At 45.6% G+C, this 21,374-nt stretch overlaps 1 protein-coding gene across 5 annotated transcripts in view; it reads left to right on the forward strand.

Annotated features, from left to right (window-relative positions):
* The window catches only part of PARG (poly(ADP-ribose) glycohydrolase), a 140,309-nt gene that overhangs the window by 68,660 nt on the left and 50,275 nt on the right, over positions 1 to 21,374 (forward strand). For all 5 annotated transcript variants that reach the window (XM_078865611.1, XM_078865610.1, XM_078865613.1 and 2 more), the window contains 2 exons: positions 12,237 to 12,397; positions 17,042 to 17,121. In XM_078865611.1, coding sequence (XP_078721737.1) covers positions 12,237 to 12,397; positions 17,042 to 17,121 — 241 coding nt within the window. The remainder of the gene's footprint in view (positions 1 to 12,236; positions 12,398 to 17,041; positions 17,122 to 21,374) is intronic.

Genomic DNA, 21,374 nt, shown 5'->3' on the forward strand with positions numbered 1-21,374 from the left:
TCATTGTCCAGCGACGGCGATTAGTGCCCATGTGGATCACTCGGAAAGTCAAGTTAGCATAAATCTCCGTGGTTTGCGTGTCAGATTTACATCAACTAAATTAGTTACGTAACTACTACCCCCTACGATGTACATTATTCATAAAGATTTTTTTTGTTAGATCGTGTCAATACTTCCTCATAGGTCTCCCTTGCGATAGATACTATTCACACTGGGAAGAGAGATAATGTAACTATTTTGTTCAATAACAAGGTTACTTGAAATTGTAATTGTTAGTCGGCATTAATGTGTTCATGTGTTTTGTCCAGTGTAGTACTGTGATTATATTTTGCTACAATTTCAAATCTTTCACCTGCACACCAATGGTAATTGGTGTATGTACCTGGGGGCAACTCTGGGTTGACTGAGCATTAAATTCGTATCTTGTGCAGTGTTATGGTCAACATAGGCCCTGGGTGGCCAGGCGTGTGTGCATCCAGTTCACACTATGCTCGTGTGTGCTATTAAAGCGTTATTGAGTGCCTGGTAATTGCACTTGCCTCAACAGTCTATGAGGCTTTACATGGGATCTTTGTGTGTGCATGTGTATTAAGCGAGTGCGCTTGCATGCATATGTATGTGGTGAGTGGTGGTGCAGCAATTAACGCACTGCGCTACAAACCCAGCGATTTGAGTTCGCATTTCCCACTCACGACCAACAACAGTGGCATATTTCAGCTGGTTCTGGGCCTCGGCGAGGTCGGTTAAGCCTAAAATGAGTAGCTGGTGCAATGTGTAAACATCGGCACTAGGGAGATAAAGGCAGCCGGGCATGTACTATGCCGACCTTCATAGGTGCTTGCTAGCAGCACTTGCCCCAAAAGTCTGTGTCGGCCATACGGGGGAGGGGTCTGTCTTTGTATTGGGAGTTCTAGAATGGTAGTTGGGTTCATTGCTTTATGCTTATCCACCACCTGGGTTCAATTCGATCCCATTTACAACTCCATTGGCAAGTGGCATTCTAATTTCAGCCCCGGGGGGTCCTGTGTTACATTGACTCGGCCTAAAATGAATATCTGGTGCAATTTTTATTCGGCGAATGCTTCTACACGTGACTCTCACACAGAGCACCAGAACTGGTGTTGGATGTTGACATTTAAAGTTTAGTGGATTATTTTTTGAGACTGCGGAATATAAGGAATATGGGGATTAGAGTGGTGCATTAGCGTTGTCTTGCTTAAACGATCCACTTGGTCAGCATTGTGGCAGAGCATGTAGCTGTGGTTACTGTATTTGCTCGCGTCCAGACTGACCAAATTGGGCAGGAAAATTCCAAGTCGACTCAGCCAGGAGGCTTCCTGGCCCACCACACTGACTCGGAGCTTTTTTGGGTACCAAATTCTTTCCGGATGCCACGCAGTACAAGCTGAAAACGCGTAGGAGCACTTGAAAGCACAACCATGTAAAACCTTGCGCTGCAGTGATACGCCCCCCCCCACGCTCATTGATAACGTCACTGCCAATTGCTGTGGGGTGCGCGTGCACGGGTGTGCAGGTTGCGTCCCGAGATGACACAATCTCCGTTCCTCTTTTGTCTTTGCTAACGCTCGAGCAGTCCCAACCCAACCCTAAGGGTGTCCCCTGCCTCCCGCGCTGAAATACTGCCTCAGCGCGAGCCCTCCTCCCCTCGCGGAAACGAGCCCCTTCAAATGCCGCGACTCAACAGCCCGTGAGAAAAATAGTCTAAACATGGGTCCTGGGAGTCGCTTTGTCACCGGCTGACAGTTTAATACGGGGAAGCGGAACCTCGTAGCGTTTAATCCATTTAACTCGTTTTGGACGCAGCCATTGGTGTGTGCGCGTGCGAGAGAGAGAGAGAGTGGCAGGGGGGAAACGAGCGAGTGGCGGAGAAGGAAAAAGACATTTGTAAAAGCCCAAGTGCCAACGAGGCGGCTGAGTGGCTCGGGGGAGAGTAATGTTTAAGCCCCGTGTCGGCATCGCTGAGCCAGTGCCGCTTGAATGCTGAATCTGGATCGCTGTTTCAGCCGCCCGTGTTTAAGTAAGGTTCCCGAGAGCAGCGGGTCGATGGTCTCATCTTGATAACCAGTCGCCAGTGTTGGTGGGAGGGTTACGTTGAAAACTAACCAGGTTATGATTGCAGAATACTTTAGATTTAGAAGTTATACTCTTGGGTTCTTTCGGTAAAGTCACGTAGGTAGAAAAATCAAATAAAAAATAATATATAATCCAGCACTGCTGGATTTTTCGACCTGAGGACTACTGCTTGTGTTGCGGTCGAAACGTAATATATTTTATTTTTCTACCTGCGTGACTTTACCGAAAGAACCAAAGAGTATGGACTCCTGCAGTCACGAAAGCTTCAAATCAAGATTTTAAAGTTACTTTACGTAATATTGCCTTTGGTATTTTCAAAGCAGTTTAATGTGATTACTCATTTTTGTAGATAAATGGGGTTATTTAACCTTGTAAACAGCAAGGCTGCTGATATCCAGGGTTCGAATCCTAGGTCGTTGCTCGTGATTAAACCAAGGTTCTCAAGAATAGAAAGTTTACGTCTCAGCCCAGTCACCAAAGACTGCATTCAACAAACTTAATGGGCCCCCCTTTGGCATTCCAATTTGGGCCCTCATGGCTACATGCCCCCCCCCACCCCCCAATTTCAAAATAATTCCCACGCCTGCCAGCCATTAATGTCAGCACCTTCCTCATTCAGCCAGACTGGGAAACAGCAAATCAATTGAGAAGAAAAATAAAGACCTCAAATCATGGACACCTTTTGCAATTTACGGTGAGGGCAAACGTATCACTCATTTTTTTATTGCCGTTCTGTAAAATTTGCAGGCCGTTGGTAACCTTGGACTTATATATTTATATATTTATTTATATAAGTCCCTCCAGTACAAATTACCGGGCAAGCGACCCCATGAGCACCATCTGACTTGAGTAGCGAGCAAGCTGACCACTAGGCTACACAGCTGCTTCATACTTCCCTATGCAAAGAGGGTGGTTTATCCCATTCTCAACAGGAAATGTAACGAATGACATGCTGATTTCGCATTCTGTGTTTCAGCCATCTGTGATGAAGTCCGGCTCTCATGTTTAGCGAGTTGAAAGTTTAATACTGGTCATCGGTCGCCAGTATTTTTGGTGGGTTATATTTCAAAAGAAATCGGTTTAAAAATTACAGAATAATTGAGGCGGATATAAGTTACTTATATTTGTTGTTCTTAAACTAATTAAATGTAATAACTTTATTACTTCACGATTACCTTTTTCAATGCAATGTATGTTTCAGCTCTTTTTCCGGGGTTGATGAAAGGGTATCACTCTGTGGGAGTCTATAGCAGTAGCTTCATAGAGGATGTACTTGCCCCTGCCATGGGAATGTGGAATATGTATCACTAGTTCAGGGCCATCACAGGTCTTGAGCACCAGCCTGTTGATGATGTCAACAAGGAGATTCTTTGACTGAACTGGGCGTAGACTCGTACAAAATAAACTATCTCAGGAAATTGCAATATCCAAGGTTCTCTGCAAACCTCCTGGCTACCATCAAAGGTTTGTACACGAAGCCATACAAATATACAAACACAGACATAATTTCAACCGTGATGATGGTTACAAACTGAGTAATCATTGGAAAGATGTGATTAACCATGCAAAAAAGATTTAACTACACTTATTTGGCCAATATTATTTGACAGACAACTATTACAGGTTATTGATAGACAGCCAGGCTTGTTTTACCATGTTTAGTTGTTTCTTCTTTTTTCACACTATTGTTATGTAGGCCAAGCTTAGTCACAAACCGTACCTCTCCATAACAAAGGCTCACCCTCTTAAGCCTCACCTTACCATATGAATGAAAAGTGTGCCGTACTTGGCCCTTCCCCCCTCTCCAACCATTATATGTACGGAGTGGTAGCTCTTGCAATCTCTCATTTACTTGATACAGCTGTCGTGGCTGTGACGGTTCCACCTGAAGACGGAAGCTTGTGTTGCCTCCGAAACGTCGTGATTTTTATTTTATTTTACTTTTATTAATTTTAATGTTTTACCTACGTGACTTTACCGAAAAAACCTAAGAATATGAATCCTTGCAGTCACGAAAGCTTCAAATCTAGAATTGCAATATCCGACCAGTTTTCTTTCTGTTGTTGCTCTGAATCCATACAAGGAGCTGTAGAAGGGACTCGCATCTAGTTCTATTGCGTGATTCTCTGGGGCAGCTGTTCTCTGACACAGTTGATCGTACTGCTTCCTGCGAGTAGATATTTCTCTCCCTGCTGAGGGAAAGATCTACATCGCGTGACATCGCGTCAGTGGCACAGATGGAATATAATTTTTGCTCTTATGTAAAAATGCTGGAGAATCATTATTTTGTTGCTCCACTTATAAATATTATCAGGCCGTGCCCTATTCATCCCTGACTTTTCTACGGTTTATTCTCCCTCATGGAAAAAAAACTTTTGCCTCAGACTTAAAGCCGAGCATAGATCTCCTTCCCGCGCACTCTCACTTTATCTCCCCCACCCTCCCTCTCTCCCTTATTCTCCCTGTCCCTGTCCCACTCAATCTCTTTTCTAATCCCGCCATTCTGTAAATGTATTCACGGACCATTAATTAAATTGCACGCCTATTAGGCCAACTCAGCGGATGCTTTTTTCGCGAGCCGTGAGATGCTCGCTGTGGGGTGGAGTGGTGGGGGGGGGAGACGGGAGTTTGTGGTGGCGAACGGTGGAAATAAAAAATTATTTCATATATAAAAAAAGACGCATTATGGCGGGCGCGCAACGCCTTCTGTCGCGCTTTATTACGAGAGCTCTCGCCAAGCGCGCCAGACCATTTGCGTATTAAACCTGCGTCGGCCGGAGAGAGCGCAAATTCATCGCGACAGCGTCGCCGTCCTTGACATTTCTTATGAATGGAGGTTGCCGTGTTGCCGCACTCGGGTTGGGAGTCGCCGGGGTTTTTCTCTTGAATAAATGCCGCGCTAATTCTCCGCGTGTTAGGCGTGATGGATCCCATGGCGAGGCCGTGTGGTAATTGAAGCCCGGGGTGGACCCCCGTTCTCCGAGTCTGCTCTTCCCCCCCCTTACCCTTCCACGGAGTTTACCGCACGCTCGGGTCGTCCGATGATGGTGATTGGGTCTCCGCAGGTGCTGAGGTTGGCACGCCCTTGCCGCTGCTCACCCATCTGATCTCGTTCCTCTCTCCCAATGCAAGGACTCTCCTTCCTCCTTGCTGCCCTCCCTGTATGGAGCTGTTTAATACCGTGTGCATTTTGTTTGTATTTGCTGTGCCCAGCCAGGTGATGCACAGTTAGAGATCGTTAGGTCAGTCTCGATCAGAGATGAACTCGGTCGTCATCCCATCTGAGCTGTATAAAATGCGTTTCTGCTTTTCAAGTCGACAGTGGTCGCCCGAGGCAGAGAGACTGGTTCCTGCAGTAGGAATGTGGTATTTACGTCACTGGTCCACGACTGTCATTGGCCATGAGTCCAGCCTCACTGCTCGTTTGAGAAAAGATGCATTCTCCTTTTTTTCACTTTGATAAGGTTCACTTTGGCGAGGTATTTTTGTATCTTGTGGAACGAAACTGTAGACCCAAACAATATGAATTCCTGCAGTCACGAAAGCTTTAAGTCAAGATGAAACTGTAGTTTTTAGGGAAAATAAGAGGTTGATGAAATGCTGCGAGACAGGTTATAATTCTTCTTGTTATCCTGCACCACTTTCTTGCCAAGTCAATGAATGCGAGGCTTTACCATATTGCGCATACAGCAATTTTATCATGTCATTATCATTGCATACCTCTTCCGTACCCTGTCCCTGAACCCATGCGGCTCCTGGGAATAGTACCGCCCCGAGTGAGAAGACCCCAGTATGCATTGTGGTAGCCCGGTGATTTAAGTCTTCCTGTCCCGTGTTGAGAGCTGACGGGTCGTAAATAAAGACACACGCGTCCAACTGATTGCATTGCTGTCCGGCATGCGGGCTGAGAAATGACTGTGGCGGCTTGCCACAGTTTCAGGGAGTGAGCTTTTTCACAGTAAGAAAAAAAACGCTCGCTAGGGTGCAGTCGAAATTCATAGAGCCGAGTCATGCTTTAGCAGAGTGCTCGACTCACAATCAGAGTTCATGTGCCGGGCGGGGGGTCAGTTTGGCCTATAAACCCTCCGGGGTTCATCGAAGTAATAAATGGCACCACTTTGTGTCACAGTAGTAACAATTGCGGCTCACAACAAGAAGCATGTGGGTTCAATATCTGACTCGGGTGCTTTGCTGTGTGGAGTTTGTTCTATTCTCAGTTCTGCATGGGTCCCCCCCCCCCCAGGTTTTCCTCCTATAGCTAAAGATAACATTTACTTTGGACACAGTGGCGATATGTTAACTACCTTTCCTGGTATACAGGAGGTCGTAGGTTCGATCCTGACCCTGACGCCTGTTTATTTGTTCTCCGCGTAGTCTCGTGGATTTTTCTTCGGGTTCTCCGGTATTTTCCTCCATTTAGAAATGTGCGTTTAGAGTATTTGGCTGTTATACATTTGCACTTGATAAGCCACTGTGTTGAGCTATCATTTGTGGTCGGGTCGTTTCTGGAAATAACAATAGAGCTCAGTGGGCTTTACCTGGTAAAATAAAAATAGTTTTCATAATATCGTTTTTTTTTGGGTTAGATTGCATATATAAATGTGTCGTTAAACCCGCCACCACCCGACACAGCCAATTAGTAAGCTTTGTCACGTAACTATAAAATGCCAATTCGTTACTAGTACAGCACACCGGTGTGTTGGAGAGCAATTCCACAACATTTATAATCTGAGTACGACGTTTCGCGTGGTGGCGGGTTTAACGAAACATTTAGATTTACGCGATGTAACCTAAAAAACCTAAATTGTGGATTGTAATAGGTCGCGAAAGCCTACGTGTTAAACTAAAATAGTTGATAGTTTTTTTTTTAGTTTATACAATGTAACTGGTACGGACCAAACATGCCAATGGTCTACCCTCCTAAAAAGAGTCTTGAAACTGAGCTTGTCATTGACACAAGAATAAGAATATTACGATTAGAATGGTCAGGGTTGGACAGTACATGCAATCCTATTGTCAGAAAGTGTGCAATGCAACATCTGTAGGTCTTGCTGGTACCATCCTATTACCTGGCAACATTGCATGATAATTTAACATATTCTTCAGTTATTGCCAGTTTGAATTGTAAAAGATTTGTAAATAAATAATCTCCAGAAGGATTCACTGTTGATTTCATTTGGCCAGGAAGTAAATTGACGAAAATTATCATCTCAAATATATTTACTTATGTTAACAAAAAAACCTTCAACACATTCATCAATAACGCTGTGGCCTTTAAAGGAAAAATATACAATAGGTGACGTTTTTGGTAACGGCTCTTCTTCATAGCGCATCAATCCTAGAAGGGATATTTGCCCAAAACGTCACCCAAATTATACATTTTTCCTTTTAAGGTCACAGTGTTGTCATTGACGAACGTGTTGAGTGTTTGTTGTTAATTGTGCTTGTGCGCCATTGCCAACACAGCGGCAGCAGCAGCAGCGTGACCAAATAATTTGTCCACTTCTGGCAAAGCGGTGCTGTGGTAGGGTGAATATCATGAATTAAAATTCTAATTTGGAGTCGACTCATCCCATCAGCTCCCCAGGGTCAGGTTATATGAAATGAATACCATTTGTGACAAGTCATCAGTAGTTGTTCGATAGATAGAATACCCCCTGTCAAAGGAATGTTTCCTTGGCAAAATTGTAAGTATCTATTTTGTGTGAATTATTGCATCTATATGTGGGGAGCGGTGGCGCAGTTGTTTGCGCACTGTGCTTCGAACCCGTCGACCCGAGTTCAATTCCCACTCAATGGCCAATGGCAGTGGCCATTATCTGAACTAGTCGTGGGCCTCCCCGAGATTGACTTAGCCTTAAATGAGTGCCGAGTGCGACGTGTAAAAATTAGCACTGGCTAGACAGACGGCCGGCCATGATTCTAACCACACAACCCCCTCGCGTGCCGTTCGGGCCTTCACAGGTGCTCGCTAACAGCACTTGTCCCAACAGCCTGTATAAACTTATTTGGGGGATCTTTGTTGTTTGTGTGTGAGTGTACGCATGCCTTGTCAGTGAACGCAATGGACAGTGGAAAGGCAGTACCCCCTCTCCAATCAATAACGGAGCTGGTAACGCAGCAGCAGCATCAGAACGTGTCCGGATAATTGCTATGGATCGAATAGGGAAAGAGCATTAATCAACACAAACGAGCCAGCTGCTTAGCCTGAGTTAAAAAAAAAATAATAAATTAAATAACCACGTGTCACCGGCTTGAGATTGTACTTAGCACAGTGTGCCTGTGTTGCACAATTCGCTCAAATTAGTGTTTAATTAAATGTGCACTAAAGTTGTTTCGTGTTGACGCCGTAGCGGCTCGTTGTGGTTGATCCCGCTTTACACGAGCACCCCACAAACCCAACCCGGCTGCTGACATCCTTTTCGCAACGCCCTGAATTCCGCGACTAAACAACGTGCGAGTGGTGTTCCCCTCAAATGAGCCTGTGGGCATGTGCACGTCTCCTGTGTTACAGTCTTCAACCAGTGGGTAGATATTCCAAACTCCCCGTCGCAGGGGTGAGTTCGTCTGCACGACAATCACAGTTGCCTTTGCACTCGGGTGGTGTTTGTCTGTGGTGGTATCGATGGCGATTATCGTGGTAACCTTTTGATTTTGCGGTGGCACGTGCCCTGTACCTGGTTCTTTATTTAGCGTTCGTGGATCTCACGGAAAACGTAATGTGCACCTTGCAGGACAATAAGGTGGCCAGTTAAAGCCAGGACAGTAAGGAGCTTGCGGACCTGCTTATATGGGAATTATAGAGTTTGTGTGGATCTTGTATTCTAGTTTTCTTCCAATGGACTCAGTAAGAAATTGCTGAAATATACCAAGCAGCACAATCATTAAAGGGAGTCTTGAGCCTCGGCGAGTCATCAAAAGCCGGTTAGTGCCTCCGTACTCAAGCGAGCAATTGGTGGTGCTCATCAGCTTAAGGGGAGGCCCTGAGCCAATGATGGGAATTCCACCTTCCTATGAAGAAGCCATTTTCTCTATAGGACTACTACCAGTGTCTTCCAACAGAATGGTATCCATGTATGATAGCTTGAGTAAATCCCTGCAACTCTTAAGCGCTGCGTTAGTCTTGTCAACTCGTGCAAAAAACTAGGAGACGAACCCAGGGCCTCCAGAATGTAGCCACTGGTTTTTAGGATTTTCTTTTTTATATCAAATCCCAGGAAGTCTCACTTCAGTGGCTGGTTTGTGCAGCTTGTAGCTCTTGAGTTCTTCAGACCGTCCCCGCCGCCCGCTGTCCAGACTCGCAGCCTTCAGATGAGTAATACCCTTTTTAACCACCACGAGCAGAGGCATGTATTATTATGACTATTAATATGATTTTTGTCTTAATAATAGCCCCACGCATTACCGCGAGCTGTGTTTGGAAAATTGCATTAGGGATATGCCGATGCCCTTATGTTCGCGTGGATGTTATTAGGTTCCTCCCTACTCCATTTCTCTCCCGTCTCGCAGCAAATAGCGAACACAAAGTGCCCTTGTCTGTTTACCTCGGTGCTCCACAAAGCCACAGGGACTGGAGGTTTAACCCTTCGCCAACAGGGCGAGGTTTCAGAAGTTTATATCTTCGGGGGCTGGCTCGCCGTGAGGTTGTTAATGTCCACATTGGTGCACAGAGCTGACGCGCTCTGGTGGTCGTGCACAGCTGTGATCCAGCACTTGGGTAGTGCGGTTGGTGGATCATCCAGAGGTCAGAATGTGCCGTGAGGTTCCCAGCATTCTGGCTTGTGATGCGGCTAAGAGATGGCGGTACAGCAATTGGGGGTTGTTGACTGGTCTTGTGCGGATTTTCGAGTGTTTGAATCGGTGGGTTCTCTCGGGGTTCCTCCGGTTTACTCCCATGTGCAAAAAAACTCCTTCAAAAGAGACCAGGCCTAATGTGTATATGTGTGCGTGTATGTACGTACGCCTACTTTATGTGAGTGTGTACCATAAATACGTGAGGTGGTGGCACGGTGCTTTGTCCACTGTTGCGAGTCTGGCAGCCCGAGTTAGATTCATCGCCGCAGTTCGTTTCAGTGGCGAGTGAGATCTGCACGGACAACGCAGTCTTTCCCCTTCACCAACGTGGGTTGCATCGCTTGCTTTCAGACACGCTTCTGCGGCCGCCTGGAACGCTCTTCCTCCCTATATTAGGAAGCTGCTGGAGCTATGGCACTTTTAAATCTAGATTGAAAACCCATTTATTTAGTACTGCATTTTGTGTTTAGTTTTCTGTTCTTACCCCGCACCTCAGATTCGCACGGTTGGCTACGTACGGCGCAAAAGAAGTCCAACATACTTACAAACATGGTCTAACACCTCCACGACTGACATCGTGTGGGGGGAGGTCTTCAGCCCGCAGGAGGGTAACAGATGGCTGCAACTTATTTATCCTTATTCTTGGTTCTTTCGGTAAAGTCACGTAGAAGGGAAATAACTAAATAATAAAACAATAAAATTCTCACGACGTTTTGATTGCAACACAAGCAATCATCATCAAGTGTGAAAACCACAGCAAGAACATTTGAAAAAAGTGGTTATAAATTATTTGGCGATGCTGTGTTGGCAGCGGTGCACAAGCATAGTTAACAATAACAAACTTGATGCACTCATCAACAACACTGTTTTTTAATATATAATCAGCAAGGATTCAGACAATAGCCCTTTTTCATAGCACGATAGAGGCCAGAGTGGTAGAGTGCCACTAATGTTAGCTCTGGCCGAAATGTTGTAGGAAATTTATTTATTTATTTTAAGTCAGTGGTGTTGACGAATGTTCATTTCTTGAGTGGTATAGCTATACCGATGTCAAATGTATTGCAAACTATCTCCGTACGATCCAATCGCTCTGCACAATTTTCTCCTTTGGCCACCCGTTAGCTCAAGAATGACGATCCAACCGAATAATCTCGTTCCATCTTTGTCCTGTACCACGAAACGCAACACATTTGTCAATAAGGGCCTTAATAGGAAAAATATATATTAGGTTATGTTCCGGGCACCTTGTTCGTAACACATGACAGAGAGGCAGAGTGGATAATAAGAGTTGGAGAGTGCACTGGGCTGATGAGAATGACATTTTTTTTATGTTTTCAGATGACCATATGAATCGTCGCCTAATAGCTGACACATTCAACTTTACAGCAGCCATTTAAAAAACAGACAACTCCTTCAACGATCAACAAGTATTTTTAAAACAAAATCATTACCATTATAAAAAATATTTCTGGAACATTGCATCGTGGGAAGATTGTCGCTTGTATGCACAAGGCACAATGCGCTTCGCAAGGCGGTGTGCTTGTGCACCACTGCCAATGCGACATCACCAAATGCTTTGCCCTGTGCCAGCTTTGTTTAGTTCAATCGCACTCTGCACCCTTTTATTCTGTGTCATTCTTCATTTGCATCGATCTTTCTCGTCCTTTGTCTCTGCTTCTCATTGCGCTTGAGTGTGTATCGCTACTTGTGGTACCCTCTCTGTATTTATTTGAGAGCCACGTCCAAACCACGGAGTCATCTTGACGTTTCTGGACGAGTGTTGTTTCTTGTACGAAATCCTCTTGAATATTTTATTTTATTTCTGCACAAGGGCCACTGCCATGATGGTGGAATAGCACGATTGACTTCAGATGTCGCGGTTCGATCTCCCGGCATGGCTTTTGAAACGGTGACCAGGATTTTTGCCATTCTCCGCTTGTTTCCACCCAGCAGTATGAGTAGGCGCACCAAACTCCATCGGTAGGTCATGTGTGGTGGGCTAAATTGTGGGAGACTCCCACCTCTTTGAAGACGTATGGTCAGTGTAAAAGAGTAGGCCAAAACATACCCACTTCACCAGGACTTTAGGGATCCCTCAAATGGAGGTTATATCGTCAGCAGTTGCATGAGCAAGGAATTGCAGGGCTGCACCTTTAACCTACGTGTACAATAATATTCTCGTTTAAGCACAGTTATGAACTCCTTGATTCAAACCCCAGCACCCCAGTGGTGCTGGCTCCGTGCTATGCATCACTATCACCATTGTGCCATTGCTTCTCTGGCACCTGTGCCACCCGTTACCGCGTTTAACATCGCTGCACCCTGTTGTGCACCGCACGTGTCCCCAGCCCCTGCCGCTGCTCCGCCGGGACACCGGCTTGATGCTGACAATATCTCAGGAGCAGGCTGCCTGCCTCCTGGCCAACGCCTTCTTCTGCACATTCCCCCGGCGCAACGCCACCGGGCCTCGGAGCGAGTACTCGGCCTTCCCCGACATCAACTTCAACAGGTGCAGCGGTAGCAGCAGTGCACTCGCTGTGCGTTACAGATTGTACACACCGTGTGTCATGCAGTACACACGCACAGGCCATGCTGTACACACCGTGTGTCATGCAGTACACACACACATGCCATGCTCCCTCTATGTAGAGTATTTCCTGCTGTATACACAAGACATGCTCTTCGACTCATAACGGCCATGCTCCAGTGTTCACACAAAAAAAGTTTCAGTTCAAAGGCACGCTGCAGTCCATGCACAGGCTATGCTCCCTTACACATACTCTGTAATATATTGCGCACACTTTCATGTTGCTGTGTACACGGTATATGATGCGTTACACAGAGGCCATGCTGTATTATACACACCATGCAACGTATCAGTTTATACGGAGCCAGTGCCACTGTATAAAGTCAAAGATCCCCCTTATAGCCTTAACAGACTTTTGAGGCAAGTGTTAGTGAGCACCTATGAGGACTGGCACAGTACACGGGAGTGGGTGGCCACAGCCACGCTCAGCCTCATTTGTCACACCGCACCAGGTACTCATTTAAGGCTGAGTCGACCAAGGGGAGGCCCAGGACCGGTTCAGATATTTGCTACTGTTATTGGTCACGAGCGGGAATTGAACTCGGGTCACTGGGTTCATTGTGCAGCGCATAAACTGCTGCACCACCACTCCCCACTTGTCGATATACACAGTAACACCCAGGTAATGCTGAAGCTTAGATCAGAGTAAGACCTGAGCTTTTGTAAATCTCCTTTCACAGGGAGATTCTCATACTGCACTTGGTCTTACTATCACACCTCTAATTGTTAAAACGGGCGACATTGCACTGATGGTCCATACGTGTGACAAAGCCACGATCATTTCCTGTGTCACAGTGGCAAAGCCACTTGACATTTGCTGTGTCACAGCTTGCTATATTAACCATAATGCAACCTCACTCTCAGTTGCTGATTGAAGTTATTGTGTAGGTCAGATTAATGGCAGATACAAATCTTCTTTCAGTTGAGCAAAGTCAACAATGATGGAAGCAAAGTTATCAATGAATATTATGAATGAATCCACTTGGTGATTTAAAATTATGAAGATTGGGGTGAAAGATTTTTATTGTTAGCTTTGAAGTAGATTACTCCTTGCGTTGCCGTATAGGAACCCTCAAATGCCAAAGGTCAATCGATCGGTTTAATTGCCCTGTGACCTTCCACTGGTCCTTGTGATTCTAACAAGATCAAATTTGTCAATATTTGCTTGTCTGTGAATAGCCTGTCAAAGCTTTTTCATAAGTCGTATATTTTATGAATTTTATGGACATGCAAAGGCACATTTGTGAGATTTTCAAAGCATTGCGGCCATCACATTGGCTTGCAACTGGCACAAACGCCCACAATAGTTAGCCACACATAATGGGCAATGCTCCTGAACCTCAACTGCCAGCCTCACTTTGAATGTATTACTGTTATTTACTTTTACATTTTACAAATTGATCGACCCGTTCCTGTAATCAATTAAAGCTGACTGCGGTTAATCATCTAATTGTAGATAATAAATGACCGCGTGTAGCAGGTGGGGAGGGTGGAATGAGGCGGTTGTAGGTGGGGGACAGATGACCGCTAAACGCTACTGCCTTACAAATTGAGTGGGACAAATTAACGAAATATTGCAGTTCATGCAGACCTGCAAAATTACCCTCATAGTCATTTAACTAAATATATAAGCAGATAATATGCCCCCCTCACATGCCTGTATCTCCACATAAAAAAACAAGTGTCTTTCACAACCCATCAGCTGCACAGCAGCATTGTTTCAAGACGTGAAAACTCCAGACTGGTTTCAACATTCAGTGTCTCAGCAGTCGCACTTGCTTCAATCACCTCTCTTGACGTTATGGTGTCCGAGTTCGATGCAAACTGACATCATATATAACGTTTTACATTGGGGTGAGTTCTATTGGCAAGCGCCTGTTTAGATTGGAGCGACATACGAGGGTTGTTATGTGGCCATTACCACATCCAACCGCGTTTGTCTCTCCAGTGTTCACACACTGCAAATAATCAAGAAAAGTTCAGACGCCACAAATATAAAAAAAGCCTCAACACATTCGTAAATAACGCTGCCTTAAAAATAAAAAGGATGTAATTGGCAACGTTTTGGGCAATGGTCCTTTTCCAGAGAACACAGAGAGGCTGGATAGGCCGAGTGTGACTAATGTCAGCTCTGGCCGAGAATCAAACTCGGGTCTCTAGGTTTGTAGCGCAGCACAGTAGCTACTACACTACCGCCCCCCATATACAGACACACACCAGGGCTGGGTCGCCACGGACCACCGTGCCCGGATTAATATTTAAAAGCTCACACGCATGCTATAATGATGCCACTCTAAGAAGCAGGGCGCTGACATTTGCAAACAGACGCCAGTTAGGGCCCAAGTCACCAATTTGGCAAATGGGGGCATTTGCTGTTTTATTTATTGCAACGTGCCGGCCCTTTTTAAAATATGGTATTAGAATCTGAGTGTTTGTATTCAAGCACGGCTGAGTGGCACTGTGGCAGAATGCTCGACTCACATGCAGAAGGGCTCGAGTTCAACTCCTGATTAGACATTGACCCATCCTGCCTTTGAATCGAGGAACGATTTTCTTCGGAATGAAACATTTCCCAACGGCCATGGAATTGTACTCGTTTCCATCAGCATCTGGGAACATTGATGGACATTGCACATTCCTGTGCCGGGTACCAGTCCCCCCATAGGGCTTTCGCTCTTGACTTCTGATAAATCTTTTGAATCTAGATTGAAAAATCAATCTAGACGCGATTCGTTTTTTTGTACTTCCCCGCACCTCCGATTAGCACGGTCAGCTATGTACGGTGCGAAAGAAGTTCAACAAACATCATACATACGTAAAGTGGTGTGTATTTTATGAACCTCGAAACGATAATGGTCGAGTCGACCCCCCCGAGCGCCATTTAAATTTGGGACTCTTCACTTTGCTCGTAGATATCTCTGCCGCAACGCCGCGCGAAACGATGCTCTTTGGTTTTTTTGGTAAAGTCACGACAGGCAAAAAGTAAAAAAAAATGACAACAACTACATTAAATCACGACGTTTCGGGCGCAACACAAGCATCCGTCTTCAGGTGGGGACAACGTAGTGAAAGCACAACCGTAGCGAAAGCACAACCGCTTAAGTGTTGTGCTTTCGCTACATTGTCCCCACCTGAAGACGGACGCTTGTGTTGCGCCCGAAACGTCGTGATTTAATTTAGTTGTTTTAATTTTGAATTTATTCTATTTTTTTTACCTACGTGACTTTACCGAAAAAACCAAAGAGTATGGATCCTTGCAGTCACGAAAACTTCAAATCTGGATGTTTAATATATTTGTCTTGAGTGTTATTATGCTATCAAGTTTGTTTTTACATTGACACGAAAGTTCCGAATTAAAACAATAACTATGCTTGCATAACAAATGACCAAATGTGAATGTAATTATTTTGCGAACTGAAATGCAGGCAAGCATAGTGATATATACGTCTAAAAAACCATGTTTAATTGAATTGTATTATCATAGCTTAAACGTGTTTGTTTTCTGCAATTTAATTACAATGTATACTGACATTTTAGTGCATTAATAGTCTGCTTTGTCAGAATAATATCGGTTGTTCCACGGATAGTCTTGCCCCCTGCATTGCAATGTGGACTCTTCACCACGAGTGTAGTGCCACCATTGGAGATGAGCTCTGCCCTATGCTCGATAAAAGTGAGCATGAAAACACTGGCAATTTTTTGAAACTATAGAAGTCATAGTTGTTTCGGACATTATTTAAAATGATTTTAAATATTTAAGGGAGTGGATTTAACGAAAATGTTTATTGTACCAGGTACGGCCCACTCACTGGCGGAGCCAGTGGGGGGGATGGGGTGGCACGTGCCCCCCCCCCCCATGATCCGATCGAAATCCCTAACTTCGATCGGATCATTGGAGTTTATTAGTAATAAATCGGAATTTTGCGACTCCCACTGCCACTGTGTAGCATATTGTGCCAGGGACTCTATGAGATAATAGGACAATAATCTTGAGTCCATAATTGGCAATAGGTAGTAGCAAAGTGGTTTTAAGTGACTCAGAATTGTGCGCAGTTGCGTATACAGCACACGACTTTTCTGAAGGCATACCATTCAGCGAGCGCAATGCCGATCACACACGGTTCGAATTTGACCCCCGATCGATGGCTGCGCTATCGCCGCACATGCGTTGAATAAAAAGCAAGGGACAAGTCCTTACTTACTAACAACTCCTATCATTTTTCATTACTTGAGGGGTTGCCCCCCCCTACCTACTAAGCTATATAGCTCTTATTTAGAAGCGACTTGGCCACAAATGATTGCCAAATGAAGTGGCTTATGGTTTGGAAATGTATAGCAGACAAATACTCCAGATGCATGTTTTTAAATGTGGAGGGAAAAACTGGAGGACCTGCAGTAAAATCCATTCGACCATGGGGAGAGACATTCTAAATTCAAATATACAGGCGTCAGGATCTGGATCGAACCCACAGCCTCCTGTATACCAGGCGAAGTATTTAACATCTCGCCACCCTCCCAATTAATTATCCTAACCATCATAATCATTGCCATATTGCTCTTTCCCAGGCTCTTTGAAGGGAAATCGGATCGCAAGTTGGAGAAGCTATCGGCCATCTTCCACTACTTCTGCCAGGTCTGCACCAAGAGTGAGTGGTGCCACCTCTGCGGAGACTTTGCTGAGCTCCCGAGCTCTCCCTCAACTCTGCGTTGCCGTCCGCTGCGTTTGTTGAGCCTGCTGGAACTCCTCGTTACCAAACCTTACGCACTTAACCTGAAGCGAGTTGAACAACAAGTTCGGGTATTCTTTTTTTTATTGTTGATCGAGAAACCGCTTCTTGTTAAGTTTGTATTGCTTGTACATGGTCACCACTTTACGTGTTGGCACATTCAGATGATATTTGTATGAACACACTATATATAAAGGGTGTGGTGGCCTCAACCACTTTGACCGTATTCTTGGTTCTTTCGGTAAAGTCACGTAGAAGGGAAACAATAAAATAATACAAATATAAAACAATAAAATTCTCACGACGTTTCGATTGCAACACAAGCAATCATCATCAGGTGTGAAAACCACGGCAAGAAATTTTGAAAAAAGTGGCGTTTTTTTATTGTATTGTTTTATAATTTTATTATTTTATTATTTCCCTTCTACGTGACTTTAGCGAAAGAACCAAGAATATGAATCCCTGCAGTCACGAAAACTTTAAATCGCTTTGACCGTGTTGATACATTTCATCAACCTGGAGAAGGTTATTGAGTTATACCCTGACTTGGGTTTGAACTCGCAACCTTCTGGCTACCAGATAAGCTTCATAAACCACAGTGACTACTCAGGGTGTATCACTCGCACGCATGTATATATTGCTCTACATGCTACCACCCATGTACACCTGTTTGTAGATACCAACATACCTATTCTCACGCTTTCTTTCACCCATTCATTTCTCTGGAACGCATGGCATTTTGAGCAGTAACAAGCAATGCAAGATTACTTCGCCGAATGAGGGTAAATTTGACCCTGGAGAAAAATCGAGTTGGGCGCTGCGCATGATGAGCTGTTAAAAGTGCGTGAATTTCGGGGTGAACCTTGGATATTTAGCCAACAAATTGTTGAACGGGCAGGGACGCAGCTGGAGTTGGGAGTGGCTCGAGCAGTCATATCGGCAGGAGGTCCCTGTACATCTGTTTTACCCCCGTTATCCAGGGTCACCCTGGGGCCATGCCTTATGTATGTATGTATGTTGAACTGCCTTCACTCCGTACGTATCCAACGGTGCTAATCGGTGTTAGTTCTCACAGGGGCATATACATTTGCGTACAGACACAAAGACAAATATCCCCTATATAGCCTCAACATACTTTTGCGGCAAGTGCTGTTTGTGAGTAGTACCTATGAAGGCCGGCATGGCACACGAGGGGCTGGGTGACCAGCACCACGCCGGGCCGCTTTTGTCTCCCCAGTGACGATGTTTACCCACCGCACCAGGTACTGACTGGAAACGAAGTCAACCTAGGGGAGACCTATGACTGGTTCAGAAATGCGTCACTTGTGTTGGCCGTGGGTGGTAATCGAACCCATGTCACCGGGTTCGTCGTGCAGTGTGCTACACCCTGCGCTACCGCTCCCCACACTCACTCGTACACGCAGGCGGAATGAGGGGAGCAGTGCGCTCGAGAGCGCGATACACAGACAGACAGGGACACGCCCCGACGCACATGCCCCACTGTGATTGAGTGTGCGTCCCGTCAGTCCAGCCCACTCCTCCTCCTCTCTGTCTTCCATCCATCACTCACATGACTCATCGAAAACACCGAATACATGTATAGACACACATGCACGTACGTAGACATATCTGTACACACAATGTACAATGCACACATGCGTGAGACACATTCACACACGTTGTTGCACGTGCACACATGCGTACAATTACCAAGATCCTGTATGTAGCCTTTCAGAGACTGTTGGGGCAAGTGCTGTTAGCGAGCACCAAGTGGCAGTTGCACCCCCTGCGTTCGCCACTGTGCCAACTCGCTTTGTTTTAGCCACCTGGTGCTCTGCTCGTTGTGAGCTTTGCTCCCCCGTCCTCCATCGTTGTTGGAGAGCAAGCGCCCCTAACTGCTCGGTAGCATCCTTCATGAGCCTCCTCCACAGAAACCTTTTTGGTCAAGTCTTCAAAGCTCCCAAGTCCTCCGTCATAATATCAGCCCATCTCTGCTCTAGACCGGGCCGTGCCCGCTTTTCCCACGCTATCCGGCCAAACAGAACTACCTGGTTGGCCATCCTTAGACCGCACATGAGCATTGATCAACCCCGTATTATATCTCACTGCCAGATGAAAATTCCATTGATAAAGGATGCTTCTCAAACGACGTAGTCAAAAATAACCATACCTTTGTAGGCTAATACAGCCACGCAGACATATACAGACATGAACTCATACGAAGAAAAATTCCGCATTCTACATTATTGATATTTAAAATGATGCTTGCCATTCATGTACAAGGTCAGAAACTATGCTTCAGGCAGCAACGGCAGCCAGTCATGCTCCTAAGATTTTGACAACCTTGCAAGTTGTTTTGGCTTGTATCCGCTTAGCTGTGGTGCGTTGCTGTCGAGGGAGGGAGGCATGTAGGGAGGGAGGTAAGGAATGATGGAGGGGTTCTATTCCTGGATGAATCTGGATCAGAGTGAACAAGAAAACCACTGTGAAGGCCAACGGAGCCGCCTCAATGGCATAACCATGTTTCAATAGATGATCATACGTCACTCAGTAATACGTAAACTATGCAGATGAAATCGGCGTCACAGTGTCTCTGTTCCGACTGGCGTTGAGTAGGTGCTCAACTCTGCTCGTAACAGTGAGCCGTTGTGATCATTCCAGATTGCTATGACAAGGACCAGTCTGTCCCCGGGACAGATGTTGCGACTGCATTGTTCCCACGCTTCAGCGACGCCCCCAGCACTTTTGCGCCACCGTGGCCGTGCGCATAGGAGGCTCACGAGCACGCTGCATTTTGTTCTCAAGTTTAAAGCGGATTGACCGTCAAATATTATTGAGACTTCTTTCGCGTGGCTGATGTCGATGCAGAGCAACAGCTACAATTTAACATTCAGGTGGTCAAGCCAGACAACCGTGTCAGGAGTAGCAGAGTGTATCATCATTGCTGTGATGTCTCCTTTGTATTTGTGAATCGGGCATTGTGTCGCTATATGTTGTATGGTGCATCAGGTGATTTGTGCAGTGGATGCGGTTTATAGTGGACCATGAGCTTCGTGGAAGATCAAACCCAGTGATCTTCTGCATTTGGTCTTTCACAACAAGGTGTTTACGAGTTTTTTTGAACCCCATTCAGCTCAATATATCAATAGAAGTAGTAGTAATATGACGGTAATGACTCGTGCTGTTAGCATGAAACAAAGCCAGAGTATGCATATACACACGTTTGTGGCTGGTCCTCATCTCCATTGGCCGTGCCGAGCTGGTGGTCGGTTGTTCAAACTCCTGTGGCAGGGGCGAGTCTTATTATCCGTATGACAAGCGCTGTCCTCTCCGCACAAAGTGCCGCTCATTTTATTGGCCCCGGAGGGATGAATGGCTGTGTTGACCGCTGATTACGAGTCAAACTCGGAACCTTTGTATCATCAGCCACGCGCTCTGACCGCAGCATCAATTCATCAGGATGCTGAGATAGGAGCAGTGTGTGGAAGCCTTTTAAAATGAGTACGTACATGTGTGTGGCCATGCTAGGATTGTGTTACTAAGTCTATAGTATTCGTAGTTATTTGGAAGGTACTTTTACTTTCAGTATTAATATAGTGCAGCTTAATCAATGAAGAATTGTGCTTCGCACGAAGCCCCGCGTGATTCTGACTGCTCGTACACTGACAGCATTTGGCAAATGACAGCTGTCTACTGCAAATGGATGCACACAGACACACGCACGTACAGACACACATGCACAGACGAACAGGCACACGCGCGCACTCGTACACACGCGCGGACACTCGCAGGCACTCATGCATGCACTCAAGCGTCGTACACACACGCACGCGCTCGCTTAATTTAGAGTCGAGGCTGGATTTATGCCGCAAACCTGATCACTCGCTTGCAAAATAAATAATGTTCCTGCAAGGATGTCTGATTTAGATGAAACGTTTTTGGTCGGTTGGGGGTGGTTGGGTTATGGAGAGAGGTAGGGGAGGAAGGAGTCCACAAGAGTGAGCGTAGAGGCTCTGAGGCGTTGGATAAAGGAGTCCCGCTGTGTTTACAAAGTGAAAATTAAGTTATAGTGTCGACAAACTCAAAGGAGCATGGCATGGTGCTCATCTTTTGTTGGTGGCTCAGAGCCAGGGGTGGGAATTGCACAATATTGTGGCAGGACCAGTCTCAAC

The sequence above is a fragment of the Lampetra fluviatilis genome, chromosome 20 (genome assembly GCF_964198595.1).
Source record: "Lampetra fluviatilis chromosome 20, kcLamFluv1.1, whole genome shotgun sequence".
Lineage (NCBI taxonomy): Eukaryota > Metazoa > Chordata > Hyperoartia > Petromyzontiformes > Petromyzontidae > Lampetra > Lampetra fluviatilis.